General features: G+C 40.3%; 1 protein-coding gene across 1 annotated transcript; it reads right to left on the bottom strand.

The window, feature by feature from the left end:
• Positions 1-746: 746 nt before the first annotated feature.
• On the bottom strand, positions 747-17,035 carry ALDH7A1 (aldehyde dehydrogenase 7 family member A1). The gene is made up of 18 exons (XM_080372656.1): positions 16,828-17,035; positions 16,600-16,653; positions 15,525-15,590; positions 13,764-13,844; positions 11,506-11,629; positions 10,753-10,885; positions 10,106-10,150; positions 9,050-9,127; positions 8,087-8,184; positions 7,250-7,291; positions 6,072-6,166; positions 5,148-5,232; positions 4,753-4,859; positions 3,897-4,013; positions 3,244-3,341; positions 3,004-3,077; positions 2,026-2,101; positions 747-1,257 (listed from the first exon to the last, which is right to left on the bottom strand). The coding sequence occupies exons 1-18, from the start codon at positions 16,999-17,001 to the stop codon at positions 1,203-1,205; spliced, it is 1,602 nt and encodes a 533-aa protein (XP_080228782.1). The 5' UTR covers positions 17,002-17,035; the 3' UTR covers positions 747-1,202.
• Positions 17,036-18,138: the final 1,103 nt, after the last annotated feature.

Genomic DNA, 18,138 nt, shown 5'->3' with positions numbered 1-18,138 from the left:
AGCCTACTAGATAGTAGGGTGAAAGAAGACTACCTAGCACTGTGGAATGTTGCACCTTTAACACAATCTTGATGACATTGCTATTAAAATATCTTAGCATCAAAATTAAATCAAAAGCCATAACAGAGTCCTAGAATCTGGGCCCAAAATTAACAGCCCTGCCATGTTCAGAGATTGTGGAATTTTGGCACATAGGACTGAGAGGCAAAGAAATCTCCCCGGAAAACGGTACATTAAAAACCTCAGAAGTTACTCTGTGGAAAGTGAAAATCAGCCTAGTAGCACTGTGCCTTTTTCATCCTGGATTCTGAGTAAGGATCCATAATGACCTGCTGACAGCTGCAGTCTTCACTGGCCATGAGAAACCCCCATCTAAGGTGAAACACACATAAACAATGTGCCTTGCCCCAGCAAATTCCCTCTGGAAGTGTATTCCCTCCTGGCTGCATCTCCAGTTCTTCAGCTGGTTTCTTTGTAGGGTGCCACAGGAGCTGCGACAACCTGAATTGGCTATGACTCCTTCTAATGTTAAGAGGAGGTTCCAAGAGACTGCAGTAGCCCTTGGTCTTACCCCTTATTTCCCAACACACAAGGTGACAAGTCTCTTTTCTGAAAGAGGGGCAAGAAAACCGTATCAGTCCTTTTAGCCCAGTGATGCTTCTCACAGCCATAAAAGTGGACAGTCAGCTGAAGGTTCCTGCTCAAAAACAACAATAAAAAAAAAAAAACAACCTAGAAGCCCAAGGTATCTCACAAAATGTACTTTTATTTTTGCATGAAAAAATAGCCCTGTACTGCCCACCCCCCACAGCACCAGTTTTCTGTAGGAAACTCAGCACGTAGTTTGAAACATAGACCTACTAGCTAGAAATATCAGCAAATGGTGGGGAGGCAGAGGGTACAGATAGCATGGATAATGAAATAATAGCGATAAGGCAACAGATTATTCAGGACATCTGAATCCAAATGTGTTAGTTTCAGTCACACTCCCTTCTTCCCAAAAAACACATACTTCTCATTTGAAGACTGAAGTAATAATTTCATACAAAGTGAAGCGATTTTAGAATAGCTGATTTTTTGACAGAATTAGTATCTTTGTTGCAAGTCAGTTTCAGATGATTAATTTTCTTCACCATGAGGCTTAAAAGGCGCTTGTTTCTGAAATGCTAGGAGAGTTCATGGCACGGCCATTCATAAAACCGTTACTGAAACTTGATTCCTTGAGCCAAAGGTAAGTCCTTGCTGTAGTTGATTGTACTGGAAAAGAAACAAGTATTTAGAGACCAGACTTGATTACCGAGACAGATTATGCAGTCCATTTCCTACATACGAGGCTTCTGATTTCTGTCACGTGTATATAAAAAGAATTCTGTGAGCCGTTTGGCTATTTAAAGTTATAAATGGACTTTACTCCAGTTTTCAATATAGTAACTATTACATGGAAAGACCACATTCCCCAAGATCAAAGAGAGAGTAAAGTATAATTTCTCTATTTCATCTCTTGCTAGGAGAACCTCCATACAGAAAAATCAAGGTGGGATTTCTTGTCTTCATACACCTTTGCATGGAAACCAAACTTAGCACAGGTAGAAGCTAGGGAGGGCAGCAGAGAGTGGGAATTGTCAATCACCACAGGCTCTCAGGAGATGTATGGACAGATACCCAACACATAGCTAAATTACCCACCACTGGCAACAGTGGCCCCCTCACAGTGGTTGTCACTTCACATAATTCCTGGCAAGTTTCAGTAATTAAAAAAAAACAAGCTAAGTTTAAAATCAAGCAAGAGGGGAAAAAAACCCAGGTTGTTTAGTGGGTTTTTTTTCCTTTTTAGGAACAGAGAGCAAAGAAAGGTCTCCATCTAGACCCTTCAAATCATCTTCTACTGGGAAGACAATGTAAATTCTTGCATGGCAATTACACTCACATATGGCTATCTCACATTCAGTGAGGACAACCTCCGCAGTCAAGGATTTATATGTTTTGAACTTTTGCATTTATTTGGAATTTAAAAGTCTGTCTTACCAAGTAGACCGTCTCATATAAAGTTTCCATGAATCACTTCCAGATTCTCTTCCCCCACCAGTGTGCTTTTCACCACCTGTAGGAAGAAGGTTATAAATGAAAACCTGAAATTTTTTTCAGAGCATGGAAATCTGGACTAACTCTAGGTGATACATTTTATAAAAATTCATGGGAAAAACTATTTCTTTGCCCTTGTTCTATATCTGAATACAACTCATACTGCTAGCTCTCTCCTCTTGCTTGATCCAAAAATTGATCTTCCAGCAGTTGAAAGTTTCATGATGCTGGCACTAGAGCAACTTGTTTTAAAGCTTTTTTTTTTTATTTTATTTTAACATGGAACAGAGTACAACAATGTGCTAGTTCTTGCACTGTTTAAATGGTAAGATGAATATCTCTTCTCCCCACCCCCCACTTCCTTCAGTATATACAAAAAATGAGAAATAAAGGCAAAAATGTGTTTAAAGTATTTTTGTGAGAAAGTCTTTATGCTGTAATGTTTACACAGACATGCAAACATACACAACAACATCTTTCTATGCAGCCACATGTCTAAACAGATCCAGAACATATACTTCTGAGTTACATTCCCTTGATGGGGTCGGGGGGGGAGGAAATGCTACATGGAATATTTATAAACCAAATTTAGATATTTGTAAAGCTGAAATCAAACTACCTCTACTCTATTTCTGTTTTTAATAAAGCAGTATAACTCAAAATTAACTTCAATGATTTCTTCAGATTTAGTAATTTAAATGGACTGATTAAAACCTTGAAAAATAAGATGAGGAGACCTAAATTATACCAGTTAGTTTTACAGTAGTAATGCCTTATTCTCTTCCAGAATTACAAGGGGGGAAAAAATCCCACCAGCTTATAAAAAACAAAAAATGTCTGAGGATTAATACCAAGTCTTTAGACCTGATGCTAGAGGATTTAATAATTTAAAGGATCAAGAAAAAAGCCTAAGTAACATACCAAAAGCGCCTCCAATCTCAGCCCCACTGGTTGGGATGTTGACATTCACAATGCCACAGTCAGACCCCTTTGGTCTACAAACAAAGATAAAGACACAATTACTCCTCAGGACCAGGAAAGGCTCCTTCCCAAAAATGAGGACTATAAAATGCTCAGCTAGCATTATGCATAGGTTTACAAAAGTCACCAAAGACTGTGATCTTAGGCTTCAGGAAGGCAGAAAAATAATTTAAATTATACCCAAGCCAGCGGAAAATCCTTCCCAAATCCTTGGTAAAGATGCTGCTGGAAAGACCTTGTTTTACTTCATTATTCCAGGCAAACACCTCCTCTTCCTCCTAGAAGGAACACATGCCAGTGGTTAAACCATGACCATTCAAAGCAACGCAGTTACAAAGAAGCATAGTGAGGAAAAAAACAACACACAACAGCCATAATGCAAATATACTAAATGCCACTTGGCAGGCAGATACATGTGCACCAAGTCAGGTGTAGGTTAACTCCACCACTGCACAAAACATACAATATGCTTTTGAGCAGGTTGACATGAACAAAAAAAAAAAAAAATCTATTCCTGTCCAGACTCTCATTTAACTCCAGTGTTATTCACAGAAAAAAAGCATAAATCATAGCATCATAGAATGGTTTGGGTTGGAAGAGACGTTAAACATCATCTAGTTCCAACCCCCCTGCCATGGGATACATGGCAGTACATACAACCAGCTACACACTGAGGTAAGCTATTACAGTACATATCCCACAGTACAAAACATCAGTTACCATTTCTTGAGGTGCTGGGACAATTACATGGACATGACAGACATCTGAAATCTCCCTCCGGACTCATCTGTTAGCATCCTTCACACCTGACTAATTCCCCATTATTACTTTACCTTAAATTTCAGCACATACAGTATGGGGGCAAATGTCTCAGTGTGGACAATGGGTGCATTATGAGGAAGGCCAGTCACAATGGTTGGTTCAACATAGTTTCCAGGGCGATTTATAACCTTCAAAACACAAAAAAAGAAAAAACTAAGTAAGTTCAAACCAGCGTCCTGCTTAGTACTAGCACATGAACTGCATACTTCATGGCTGGTTACTATAGCTGTGCCTAGCCATCAGAAATACAAGATCACATCATCTGAGTAGGTAATATTTACTTGTTGAAGTATTTAAAATGCAGAAACATAACTTAGTCTACTAAGGAGGCATTCAAATCTCAGAGTCTAGCAGCTGACAAAACCTCCCTCCTTTCTCCTACTCGTCAGCTGATTAGTAAACTGATTAGAACTTTACAGGTATGAGGAATAAAGAAGGTGCCAATGCAAGACAAGAACTCCCAGAATGTTATGTCCATGAGAATGAAATATCCCTTATGATGAAGATGTGCAAGTGGCTCTTGAATCTCCAGTGGTTTGATACTGTGAATCCAAGGACAGAACAACAATTTTTGTTATATATTTGATATTCACCATTTATATTCCTGTTCATATTTTCACCATCACTTGCAACTAGGGAGCGCAAGGAACAGCCAAAAACTCTTAGCCATTTCTTGGAGGAGAAGATAGCTCTTAAGTAGAGCCATCTTTGCCCTAAGGACAGGACTGTAATTCAGACATTCTCAGATTAACATCCTGTAATGGCCGACAGGACAAACTGAGATACAATCTTGGCCTAAGCCACCACATTATTGTATTTTTTTCCCCTGGAACACTAAATGTAGCAGGCAGAATAAAAGTCAGTCACCTTTCCACCGTAGACCACAGAGCCACCCTGTTGTTTCGCTTGTTCTACTGCATCAAGAAACATTTTCACTGCTTCTTTGGTATGAAGAGGCCCATACAGAGTGTCAGCTAAATACAAAAGATCCAAAGACATGCTTTCAGCAAAACTGTATACACTTGCAAATATTCTTATGATCACATTTTGGAAGTAATTATCTATCTGTCCAAGATAAGCAGTATTAGCTGGACTCTTAATCTCCCTTTCAGAGTTTGTATTCTAAATGAAACCAGCTACCCCACTCCCTGGTAAATTGCGAAAATTAGACAGCTTTGACCTATCATCTATTTGGAATTTAAACAGAAAGAAACAAACAGAAACTTGTCTCCTAAACCCATGACTTGGAAATAGCTACTTACAATCCCATGGATCACCGATGCGGACCTGGGCATAGGCCTTCGCAAGCTTTGTCACCACGTCATCATGGATGCTTTCATGGAGGAACTAAATGAAATGTGGTAAAAAGGTTGCAAGACAGCTCAGCCTATGTAACTATTTCTGAAGTACTACTGCACTTTCAAGAGAGCTGAATGAAGTGTGGAGATAGTGTTGCTCATATTCAGCAAATCCCAAAGTTAAAAATGAACACATGAGCAAGGCCTCGAAACAGCGCTAACACCATGAAATGCAGATTTTAAATCTTCACCATGAAGGTTTAAAACAAGCAAAGAAACAAAAATCTAATTTTACCCCATCTCACATCAATGGTATCAATGTGTTCTGCAAACTTTTCAGTTATGTGTTTTAGGACAAATACTCTGCCCTTCCTGTAAACCCAAAGTTAACCTGCATCAATTTTGACAATATTTACCCAATAAACCCAATTCTGAAAAGACTATATAGACACAGGCTGACACTTAACACCTTTAAACTTGTTAAAAATGATTGGTTAAAAATTAATAATAAAGTAAGCAACAGACACACCCTTGCTTTGGTGAAATCTAAACCCTGCACCAAAATTCATAGCAAGCAAAAGCAAAGAAGCTCTGGCAGTGAAAACCGAGAGAAATACAGAAGGTATATAAAATTTTATTTTCCTGAGTTTTAGCCCCAGGTACTTCTAGAAACACATACAAAGAAACTCTTTAGAGCTAGAATTACACTGGAATGACAAACTACCATCGTATTTGGCCATCACACAGATTTTTGACAAAGTAAAAACGTGTTTGAAAGATTATTTGTTGCTCTCCACAATACTAGGAATTGCCAGGCATCTTCTGAGCTAATCTGGAACTAAGTTTAAATTCAGAGCTACCCAAACCAGACAATACAGATTTACTTACCAGCCTTCTAGCAGTTGTGCATCTCTGACCCGCTGTTCCCACAGCGGCAAACAGAGCAGATGGGATGACTAGGTTCAGATCTGCGTCTTCGAACACTTAACAGAAATTAAAAATATCAGCATGTTACTGAAGTAAACAGACAGTTTGCAAGACTTCAGACACTAAACAACATAATAAACTGTCAGGCTGGACAACAAACATTAGGAATAGGTAGCATTAGCATAGCACACTAAGATACACTGAAACACCTCAAAACTCCTATTACTTATACACCTGGAATTAGACACACAAAATCGGACATAAATGTTAGGTCTGAAATACTGAAAAAAGCCTTGCACAATAAAGCTTGCAAAGGACTTCAGCTTCATTTTAATTCAAGAAACTACAAGCTGTTTCTTGCCATTTCTTCACTGTGTCCTCTCACTGAGAAGTTTAGAAGCATGGAGAAACAATGATAAAGTGTATCCAGATGGCAGGTGAAAAAAGTAACTAAAATACACAGGTGTACCATAATGTGAAATATAAATGAACTGAACAAATACATCTGGCTAAAAGACATTGGGTTATTTAAAGCAAAACTTAAATACCACTCAGCTTAACCAGTCCCACAGAACTCTCTGAAGCATCAAAAGTTACTACTAAATTTGGGACCAAGTCCAACCAATGTTTACGCCATCATTCAAAGCCAATTCCACAAAAAGCAGGACTTCCATACAAAAAAGTAAACTATGAAGTATAATGCAAGTTTATGCTACTGGCTGCAAAGCAGCAAGGAGAAGAGACAGACCTGCTTGAATGTGATTTTCAGAAGAGCTTAATATTCTAGATAGGCACTTAGATTTGTTCAGAATGTGAGAAAAGTGAAACAGAAGGTTACAGCACAATGGGACAGCAACTTAGGAATTTATCTGCCTTGTATTTTCTTTCTGCCACGTTGCTTAGCTATTCCTTTCTTCACTTCAACAGTGAATACATGTAAGAGGCTTGAACTTTCATTTTTTATCTTAGAACACTACCCCTCCACAGTACTGAAGACAGAAAACCCTCAACATTCTACTACATATTTTTTGAAAACCCGGGGTCGGGGAAAGAACAAAGGGATAATTTGTTACAAACATTTGTATACTTTCAAGTTGTAACTTTCAAATATGGAACAACAATTCTGTGGTGAATATTACCAATAATGGCATTGTTTCCTCCCAGTTCCAGCAGACTTCGACCTAATAAAAAGACACAAAACAAGTTATGTCATGTGCACATGTATTCACTGCACCTCATTCAGTGAGGTCACCTCTACCTAGAGCTAAGTTTCATTAAACCTATTTTTCTGGATAGACAAAAGTTTTGGGCATCATATTCAACTATCACTCTAGCTAAAGCAGAAAATTACACCAAATACTACATTTATCACAAACTGTGAAGAGAAATAACTGGAGAACAGTTATTGCAGAAAGAAGCTTAAAAAAACAGCACTAGTATTTTTAGTGCAAAATAGCACTAGAAAGGAAAAGGTGAAAACAGAGTAAGTTCTATCATAGATACTATGATGCAGACAAAGAAGAGAAGGTGCTACAAAGATTAAAACTAAAGAGTTAAGAGTCCAGCAGTTGTGCGTGGACTTGCCTGTACACTTTTAAGCATTTGCAACAAACACAGCATCTCAAAAACCGTAACTGTTCTCCTGTATTTATAAGGAACAAAAGACAAGGGGCCATTTCTCCGTGAACACACTGCCAAAAAGACCACAAGCCCTGGCTGTTTATCTTGATAATCTCCATTCACTTATATTCATGGACCATCCCCTGGACCCAAGTTAACTGTAGGACCATGGATTTGTGGATATCCTGGAAAAAACCACTGAGTTGTAACAGCTTACTGAAAAATGCAGCATCTAATTTGCACCGAGTCGGGGGGGAAAGTCACACAAGAACTAAGCGAAGCTGTTATTTTAACCTATGGGAATCCCTCACCTTTCCCGACCACGCAAAGAAATAGAAGAGACCCCACACACTCACCAAATCTCTCCTGAACCATAAGCGCTACTTGCTTGCCGACTTTCGTGCTGCCAGTGAAGGACAACAGGTCCATTCTCTCATCTCTCGCCATTGCTGTTCTGCATGACGGGAGACAAACCACCATGTTCAAACAGCAGACAGCTGGAAGAGCTGCTTGCATCTTCCACATAAACCAACTTCAACCAGGGAGATCTCTCAAAAGTCAGAACCACTTCTTTGAAAACATCAGGTAAGTGACTGGGCCGGCAGCAGGAAAGCTTCTTCTTAGCCAGAAAAAAGGAACAAGGCTGTTTCCCTCACCCTTTTCAGACCATAACAGCATCACCTGTACTAATTTTGAAATTCAATCTGAAGTATGTAGTGAGATCAGCTCCAACTGTTACGTTCCCCAAGAAAATATGCATACGTATGACATTTTTAATGTCTACCATGTCTTTTGTCTTGTCTTGAAATGCTCAAAAGATACATCTGAATATATATCTGTACTGGGAATTGCCACATTGGAATAATAAAACAATATGATTTGTACAGCTTCCAAGCACAGGTATGCATCTATAAGCAAGTGCAGAGTCCTATGTGAGCATGGAAAATGGGGAAGTGTTCTCCTCTACAAGTGGTCTGAAAGACCAATGGGCTAGAAATTGAAAACTCCTAAGAACATGAGTTGAATTTATTATTAGCTGTAATCTTTGGCTGTAAGCATATGCAGAAGTACAGACTTAGTCATTTCTCTTCATTAAGCATCTGATAAGTTACTTGCTAGCAGCTGAACTTACAACAGCAAGTAGAAATTCACATTATGTTTACAGCAGAGTTTCAGACCAGCTGATAAAAATTATGGCAACACCTATGTGCATGTACTGGGAACTCCTGGAGATCAGAATAACTTCTTCACAACAAGTACCTCAGAATATTTTTTTACCCTCTATATCATCTTCACAAAACACAAGAAATGTTACCTACCCAATGTCTGCTCCACCACAAACCAGAGAACAGATTGCTCCTGGCACTTTGTTATCCTCCAAGACTTTGGCAATTATCCTAGAATCAAAGATGTAAAAATCTGAGATTTCCAACAGGTGCATATAATAGGGAATGAACCATTAAAGCTATCTGACAACGCACATGAAAAAGCTACTTATAAAAAGCAGCAGTCTTGCAGTTAATTGACAAGTAGTTTGTACAGTACATAATTCTCCCATCAAGGACTTCAGTGTCACAGCTCACACAGAAGTAAGACTCTAAAACATACTTCTTATGCATCCACACAACTGGCACAGACAAAAATTACATCAGTCTGTAAAAACCTTGGCCACAGTTTTTCACCATTAGAAAGAGATATTTATATAACTTCGTGGAGCTACATAAAATACTCTCAAGTCGTTTGGGGCCATTGTTCTCAGGAGTTAATATCAAAACTACAAGACTTACTAATCAGTTATTTTTAAAGGGCTTACTTACATTTAGGATTTAAAAATAGACGTTATTTGTAGCACACAATAGGTAAGTATTTAAAATGTTGATATAGTAAGTGAAGTAACAATAAACCTAGAGTATCACTATGACATTTATTCTTTGGAGTTCTTCTCCCTTTAGTCAAGAATGGGCTTTGAACCCTAGAAACACAAGCAAAGTTTTTACTGGGTTTGGATTCTAAAGATGGGGTGAAGGCATCTTCAGCCAGCCAGAAGAATCTGACAAGAAACTGGGTGCTGACGTTGGGCTGAAACTCCCAAAAAAAGGGGTAATTCTGAAACATGGATGTGTGATTCAGGGAAGATAAAATTGCATGAGCAATTAATCTTCTACAAGGAATCAAACCACACAGCTAGCCCTACTTCAGCAAAGGCACATCCCTGGTCCCAGAAAAAAATGGCTAACAGTATAGGTAACATCCTATATATTCTGTTACTTCTTAGGTACAAGGGGAAAGTAGTTCTTCTGACCATTAAGCACTACCTCAAACAGAAAAGAGGTTATTCAAAAAGCAAAACAGAAAGGAAAGAAACCAGAACTCACTTTGTAACAGCAACACTAATGAGGGATGTTGTAGGAGCACCCTTCCTAAAAAGAAAAAAATTATATAAAAGATGAATGACATTATTTTCTCTTCAATTCTTCAAAGAGTAAGAAATAATTCAAATATCAATTTTTATGGTATCTAAAACACAGCACAATTTGGTTAAGTTGGTTTTCAGTTGTGCATTGACAGGAAATCAAGTGTGGTTTTTGCACAGCTGAGCATTCAGAGCTTCTACTGAAACCCACATGAAGAAGAGCTATGCCAGACGGAGTGAAGCAGCTGAAAATGAAACAGAGGCTGGAAGAGGAAGTAAAGCTGCTTTAGATTCCTAATGTTAGCTGTATCTATTCTGAAAATATTAGCTATTCACTATCATTGCTGCAAGACATCAACCTGAGTTCTTTATTAACAGGCCATTTTGCAAAGTCCTGGACAGGTCTGAATCACAATACCTTGTAAAAGAGTGACCCCAAAATAAAACAAAGCTCTTTGACTACAAGTGAACCTAAAAATAAACAGAAATTAAGCCCACATGAAATACAATCAAATATACAGCAATACCAGATATTTGGTAACAATTTAATGCCTGAGATATTAGCTAATTTTAAAATATCGTCAGTACATTGGAGAGCTGTTACCTTACCAGAGGCAAGCATTTCCACAGATCATGGCAATTGCACTGTTCCACCCATAAACAGCTACAGGGAAGTTAAAAGCTGTGATGATTCCCACTAAACCAACAGGATTCCACTGCTCTATAAGGGCATGGCCGGGTCCTGAAAACAAAGAAACAATGTAATGCAATTTGCATCCATTTAATATTTTTTTAATTTATTTTTTAATAAAGGAAACCATGAAGCAAGAGGCCTAGTATCACTTCTCTGTCCACCAGAGCATTAGCTTGTGGACAGCTGTATTGTATGTGCTCTGCAGTTTACTGGAACAAAGTTATCTAGATTGTGAAAAAAACTATTAATTTAACAACACAAAGTGTTACTATTTTAACTACTCAGTTAACAGAATGGTGATTGCTGATCACTAACTGACAAGTAGGTCCCTCATTTCTAAGTACACCACTGAATTTTTACATACTTTCCTCTAGCACCTGCATTAACAAAGAAATCAAAGAGAATCTAATGCTTCAAAGACTGGAGAGAAAAATCTATTGCCCCTTGATATACTCCACAGGCTAGATACTTCATTAGGTGGCGCTACTGCTTACCAGCACATCTAATCCTAGACAACATGCTCCCTAGATAACTCACAGTACAGAGATTTTGCTGCATTACATCACTGTATATTTAAGATACATCTCCATCTCTTCATTTGTACAAAAGAACAACCGCAAGAAAACAAAAAAAAACCCAAAAAACAACATACATACACACATACTTACTTTCTGAAGGCAAAATAGGACCACCAATCATTCGGGACAAACCAACAGCATAGTCACAGACATCAACATACTCCTGCACTTCCCCAACACCCTCAACAAAAATCTTTCCCATTTCCAAAGAGACCTGAAAAAAAGAAGAGCAAAACAAAACTATTCTTTAAAAAATTCCCTTACATGCCCAATACACTTTGTCTCCCACTAATGTCAGGTGTATTTGCAAACCAAGTAAGATTTAATACACATTTTTTCCATTAGAAGAGATTCACCTCTTCCCAAGTTATCCATAGCTCAAAGAAAGATCACAATAGACAACTAGACAGGAGTCACATTCAATAGGAGGAAATCAGAAGAAGACAGTAATGAACAGATGAAATTCAAAATAATCTACTGAAATGAGTATCCAACAGTAGCGAGGTGCACTGGTTTAGATCAACAAAACACTGAATTTCCATCAGGACATTTGTATATACTGTGGACCAGGCACAGAATAAATTGGAAAAGGAGGGATTACCCTGCACTAGCAAAAGTGAAAGTAATTTACATTTTTCAAAAGCAGACTACTAATTTCATAACATCTCAAAGTGAGTTTGAGGGATTCCATTTTCAGACACTGCTGAAAATGTCTACACATCTCTAGTATGTTAGTAACCTGGGATGTTTAGGATTGATTTTTTAATACTTTTTTTATTAAGCTGAAGTCAATCCTAAGCTATGTCCTTCTGTTAAAGGCACGTTAGATGTACACTGCAGCCATATAAACTATCAGTAAGAATCAGCTGGTATTTTAAGACATTTTCCTGCAAAAGTGAGAAAATTCACTAACTTATGAACTAAGAAGTCACCCTTTTACCCCCACTTAATTTTACAGTCATGCTCTGGTATCTAGCTGTGACATTCATACAGATAACACCTACCACTTTAGACTGATGATTGTACTTTGAAAAAGCTGTTAAGTGAGGAATCAGGTTCAAAGGTTTGCCACAATATTTAACTCCCCATGCAAAGGTTAAAATAAAGGTGACTAAATGTATTTCTAGGTATTTGTATAACATCCATGGTCATCTTGAGAGAGAAGGAATAGCCTCCTCAGTGACCAGAAATGGAGGAGCATCAGACATATTTAGTATGAAACACAGCAGTGAGTCCGTAAGTACAATAGAGATCCATATGGATACTTGACAAGGACATTGTGAGGCAAGGCTATAAAGTTCCAATGGCATATGAAAAGGCGAGTTGCCATATCATTCTCTTTTACATACCCTAAAGCCAGGAGAAGTCCTAAACCCTCAATACCTATTGCACAGCTTTCACCCTGAAGTTCACCCCCTATCCTGGAAGGGCTGAACAGATTTATTATCTGTTTAGGAAAACTGGAAAAATGCTCTGGCACTAGGCAACAAGTTTTGTCCAAGGAACATACATCAATACATACATTCTGTCTGTCCACGCTCACCAAGGAAGCTGTACCATTTCTGAATACAAAACTACATTAGCACTCCAATTCCACCACAGAAACTCTGCTGACAACACAACATCAAGGGAAACGGCAGAACAAGGTTTTACAGGTTAACAATATGGGCTTGACTACATGGAGTTATTAACTGACACCTTCTTCTGAATAGTGGCACATACAGGCAAGCCTTGTAAAAGCGAAGTTTCTCACTTGTCTCCTTTTCGTCCCTAGCAACTACCAAGTGTTTTAAAGAAGCAGTCCTTCAACCTTTATGTCCTGCACAGCATTGCAAGAAGATCTCATTAAGACCATCTCACCTTCTGAAGCCTTATACCTCCACATGTCAGTTCACAAAATCCTGCGGATCACCAAAAAGAGCTCAGGGTTAAAAGCTCTGCATTAGAGGAAGGTCTTTTCCAGGACACTTTTAGTACCAGACAATGCCCTATCTGACAAGCAAGTGGGAAAACAGCAGGACAGCAGCTGTAACACTCCTCCCAGTAAGAGTACAGGCTCAAAATGAATCACACTTCCTTTTCCTATTATACATTATCATCTTCAGTGTAGGATGCCAGAATGCAATCTTACATTTTTTTTCCCTTTTCCTTTTTAAGTTAAAAAAAGTTAAATTAAATATAATTAAGTTAATTTTTAAAAATTAAAATTAATTTTGGCAAGCTAGTAGAACTAACAGCATTTTAACAATTATTAAAAGTTAGTATCACAGAGTGGTACATTAAAAACTGAGAACAACGTTTTGACAAACTGACCCCACAAAGTTAAGCTGCTTCTTAAAACACCTTACCAAGCTTCCTAGAACTTTGATTTTTTGTCTCAGGGCATCACCAATCTGTCGCACTATTTCTCCACGCTTAGGTGCAGGGATCTAGTCAAAACAAAAGAAAACAGAAGAATTATTTGAGACTGAACATCTGTGACTTCTGCTGCATGTATATTTTTAGTTTTCTACCCCTGCAGAAAGAAATTACTGATTGTTGTACTTTTCCCCTATCTTCCCAAGACATTATTGCTCATTCATTTTTATCACATACACTGCTTTACAAAAAATTGTTTCCTGCCTCACAGAAACTGGTAACACTGCATACATTTATATCTGTTCAAAACTTCAGTTCCACTGAATATTGCTAGAAGCATTCAGATTATTAGTTCTGCTACTTCTGTCCAGCTACACCACCCACAATGCCCCCAAATAATCAGCTGCACCTCAAGAAACAAATATTTTTTAATAAAAGCACACTCACTGGTTTCTGAGCTTTTGAAGCATATTTAACAGCACAATTTAACATCACAAACGTTTTTGACAATGGCTGCTCACATTTACTTTGTTAGCCATTCCTGACACACACAGAAGCCTTGATCATGGAAAAAGCAAACCTATATACCAAGTATTAATAGATATATTTTTTAATGTGGTATCAGTATGTTAGACAACAATCAGTAGCCAGGATTAATAATAAACCATATAAATACAACAGGATTTACAGAATTAGAACAGCAGTTCTCTGGGATGAGGGAGGTGGGGAATACATAAACCATGCAAGCACCCTCTTTACAGGCCAAATGTTTCAGATAAGCTCACTACAAACACCAAAATTCACAAACAACAACAAAAAAAACCCAAATAAACCAACTTTGAGATGAGGCTTTAAAGCATTCGATCTGTTGATTCTTTATTATGTGTTAAGATTGCTTTCAGATTATTTCCAAACGCATTAGAAACTGGCATGCACTCACCAACACTATATTCACAAATTATAACAAAAGAACATGTACTAACATATCCTGAGGAAGCTAAAGAAGCTGTTCTGTTTGTCTTGAAGTCTGTTCTCTTCAGGAAAGGTAAACTACTTTGCTTTGGATAAAATACCTAATGCGCAGTACCTTAAAATAATCCAGGTTTCAGTTTGTATCAAAGAAATAGCAGGTAGCTATAAAAACCAAGCCTGGCATAGCTAGCAAGAGAATGGGTGCTGGCTGGACATAGCTTGTAAAGGTGCACTGAGAATAAGGAAAAATAGCTTACCTATTGTCTGACACAGCAATGTAACCATTAATGTTTTACAGTAACAACTGTTTTGTGAGATACCAGGGCAGCTGGTGAACAAAAAAAAAGCACACTCAAAACTAGCAGTCCTCCTCACCCCTCGAGAACAAGATTACTGCCATAGGTCAGACATCCAAACAGACTGCAGAGCTCTCCGGCAGGAGAAAGCATGCAGAAACATGAAGTTAAACACACCTACAAGGATAATTTGCTTGCTACAAAGCTTCTGAACTTCAGCAGACCCATTGGCAATGGCTTACAGGCACAAGCCTGGGTATATTTGCCAGGCTTTTAAAAACAAACATTTCTGACAAGTCAATGCCCTCATCTTTGTACCTCAATGGTAATGTCCGCAAGTTGTCTGGGCTCCTCACTGCAAATTTTTGCTTTAATGCAACATACACAGTACAAACATATTTTTACACCTCCACCTGACAGGGCAATTTAACAGCCTTTATCTGCCAGAGATACGTTATAAAAGTGAAATCTCTGTTAACTTACATCAGCCCAGACCTTCCATGCCTCCTTAGCCTTCTTTACTGTTTCTTCATAATCCTCCAAACTAGCCTACATGAAGAAGCATGTCAAAGAAAATGTTAGGAATTTTCTAGAAGCATGTTAGGAAAACAAAAATCCCAGAACAAACAGCACAGAAGAGCTTCTGCATCCAACTCAATGTATTTGTAGTGGAGAGTACTGCACTACAGAATACCACTTTCACTGGCAGCTTGTATTCTACTAGTTTGGTCCCAAGATGGCATGTTGAGTTGCTTGAAATTACTGTTGAGAAAAACTGTATGTGCTGCCTCAGAAAAAAAAAAATTAACATGAGGAGGAATTTTCCTTCAGATGACAAAGGATGCTCCATAAAGAACAGCTGTAAGGGAGGCATTTATCATATATTCATATAACTTATCTTATAGCATTGTTAAACAAAGGCTGTGAGGTGAGGACTGTCGTGCTCCATCAGCCTCACCGACATTAATTAATTACGGTCTAATGGAGTCCTAATATTCAAAAGGAGTAGGTTAGCGATGTAGCGCTATTCTCATGCTAAAAACTTTCACAGATTTACCACGTGAATGCCACGTTGCTCTCCTTCATACCTCCCCCTGGCCACCAGCCTCCACTGAGTAGCCACATCCCACCCCTGTGGATTCTGCAACTTCCCCTAGAAAAAAACGGAAAGGAGCAGAAGCAGCCCTCGTTCTTCCCAAGAAAACCTGCAAGACTGTATGTGGGGGGCGGGGGGGGGGGGGGGGGGGGGGGGGCGGAGCTGGGGGTGAGGGCGGAGGGGAGGTTAACAGCTCGATTTTCTTCCCGGAGATGCCGCTGGCTTGTTCCAGCGACGGCCCGAGCTGTGGCGAGTTCCATCAACCGCCCTGGTCCCACCAGCCCCGGGCCCGGGCCGCCGCCCGCCGGCAGGTTCCCGCCCTTCGCCAGCCTGGCCGAGGGGCAGCAGCCGCTCCCGAACCGACGCCTCGGCACCCGCACCCGGGGGGCTCCCCCCTTCCCCACAGCCGCAGGGCCCCCGCCCGCCCAGCCGCCCCGGCGGCCCGGGCCACGGCGCGCTCACCTGCCGGACGCTGGCGATGGGCTCGTTGTTGGCCGGGCAGTAGGTCGTCACCACCTAGAGCAGGAGGGGGGCGGTTAAGCCGCGAGGCCGCGCTCGCCCCTCTACCCAGCGCAGGGGGCGCAACGCCCCAGGCCCCGCCGAGGCCCGGCCGCGCCGCCGCGCCGCACCCACGCAGGGCCCGGCTCCCGCGGGCCCGCTCCCCGCCACAGGCCGCGCCGCCGCCCGCACCTGGCCGCCGCCACCCCAGCGCCCGTTGTACACGCCCGGGTTCTCCTCCTGCAGGCCCAGCTCCCGCAGCCAGGCGTAGCGCGGCTGGTTGACCAGCAGGGTAGACATGGCGGCTGCCGGGGCCCCCGCCCGCAGCGGTAGCAGCGCGGCAGCAACACGGCGCACGCCAAGCATGGCCGGCGGCCGCCCGGGGTGGGGAGAGGAGAGGCGGGGCTGGGGGCACGCGGCGGAGGAGCCCCGCCCCCGCCCCGCCCCCCCACCTCCGGCGCCGATTGGTGGTGGAGCGGCGGCGCCCCTCCGCCGCGTGCCCCGGGCCCCGCCCCTCCCGCGTGGCCGCGGGACGCACCGGTCCCGTATTTCTAACGGCAGGGGAAAGTGAAAGCACACGGGCGTTCAAACGGGGAGCGGCTGTAGCTCTCCTTGTTCAGCAAAGGAGGAATAACGATGGTGATGATTATAATAACAATAATAATTATGATGGTACTGTTACTAATAATAACAATAATAAAAGTGTACTTTTCATTCTTTAATGCCGTGCTTGAATCTCAGTGAAAGGAAGCAGCTCCAGCCTCTAGGCCAGCCACTTACCCACGCACCACTGTTTGTGATGCCACGGTGTTTTCATTTCTCCTTTCCTGTACACAGGACCAAGACACTTACCTCACTGATAAGCACCCATCTCGCAAAACTGCAAGAGATTTTTATCTGGTATTTTTAACTCCCCTTAAAAGGCTTTAGAAATTTAAACAACTTATGCTCACAAAATACTATTTTCAGCAATGCAGTATTTTCTGAATGATAAAACCTCTAAGGAATAAACTTTAAATTAGGAGTAAGCTTTAAATTCTTTAGCACATGAGAAGAAAATGCCACGGATCTCCAGAATGCCACAATTTATATTCTGGTTTCCACAACTACACACTTCTGCTTACTGTAAATTATATTAAGTATAAACAATTTGCTCTTTAAGAAACAGTTGTTCAAGAGTATTTTGTCAGATGAAGGGTATTTTTGGATGATGTAAACAGATTAGTATTATAAAGCAGTCCAGCAAGATTCAAGAGCTGAAGATGCAATTGCCTTCATTGCACTCAAGATCAAATTGTCATTTGCACAAGGAAACCAGGATTGGATACTATAAAACTTGTACCAAAAAGATAGCAAACCATTCACCTTTGAGAGGAATACATAAAATCTCAAGCAAAAGCAACTCAAAAGGGAAATTACTGCATCTGAAAGGTAAGAATCTTTTTTTAAGTATGGGGATAAAACCTTACCTCTACCCAGAGAACAAACACCATCAAAAGAACA

Source organism: Falco punctatus (genome assembly GCF_963210335.1).
Source record: "Falco punctatus genome assembly, chromosome: Z".
Classification (NCBI taxonomy): domain Eukaryota; kingdom Metazoa; phylum Chordata; class Aves; order Falconiformes; family Falconidae; genus Falco; species Falco punctatus.
Note: the sequence above shows the minus strand (reverse complement) of the source record. Positions and strands in the feature narration are given on the sequence as shown.

Bases quoted from the DNA above. Each gene is read 5' to 3' on its own strand.
- ALDH7A1 (XM_080372656.1), bottom strand. From the start codon at position 17,001: ATGCTTGGCGTGCGCCGTGTTGCTGCCGCGCTGCTACCGCTGCGGGCG. The intron at 15,591-16,599 runs GTGAGCGCGCCG...TTCTTCATGTAG, and splicing joins CCATCGCCAGCGTCCGGCAG to GCTAGTTTGGAGGATTATGA. The intron at 8,185-9,049 runs GTAGGTAACATT...CCCGTCATGCAG, and splicing joins TGTGGTGGAGCAGACATTGG to AACAGCAATGGCGAGAGATG.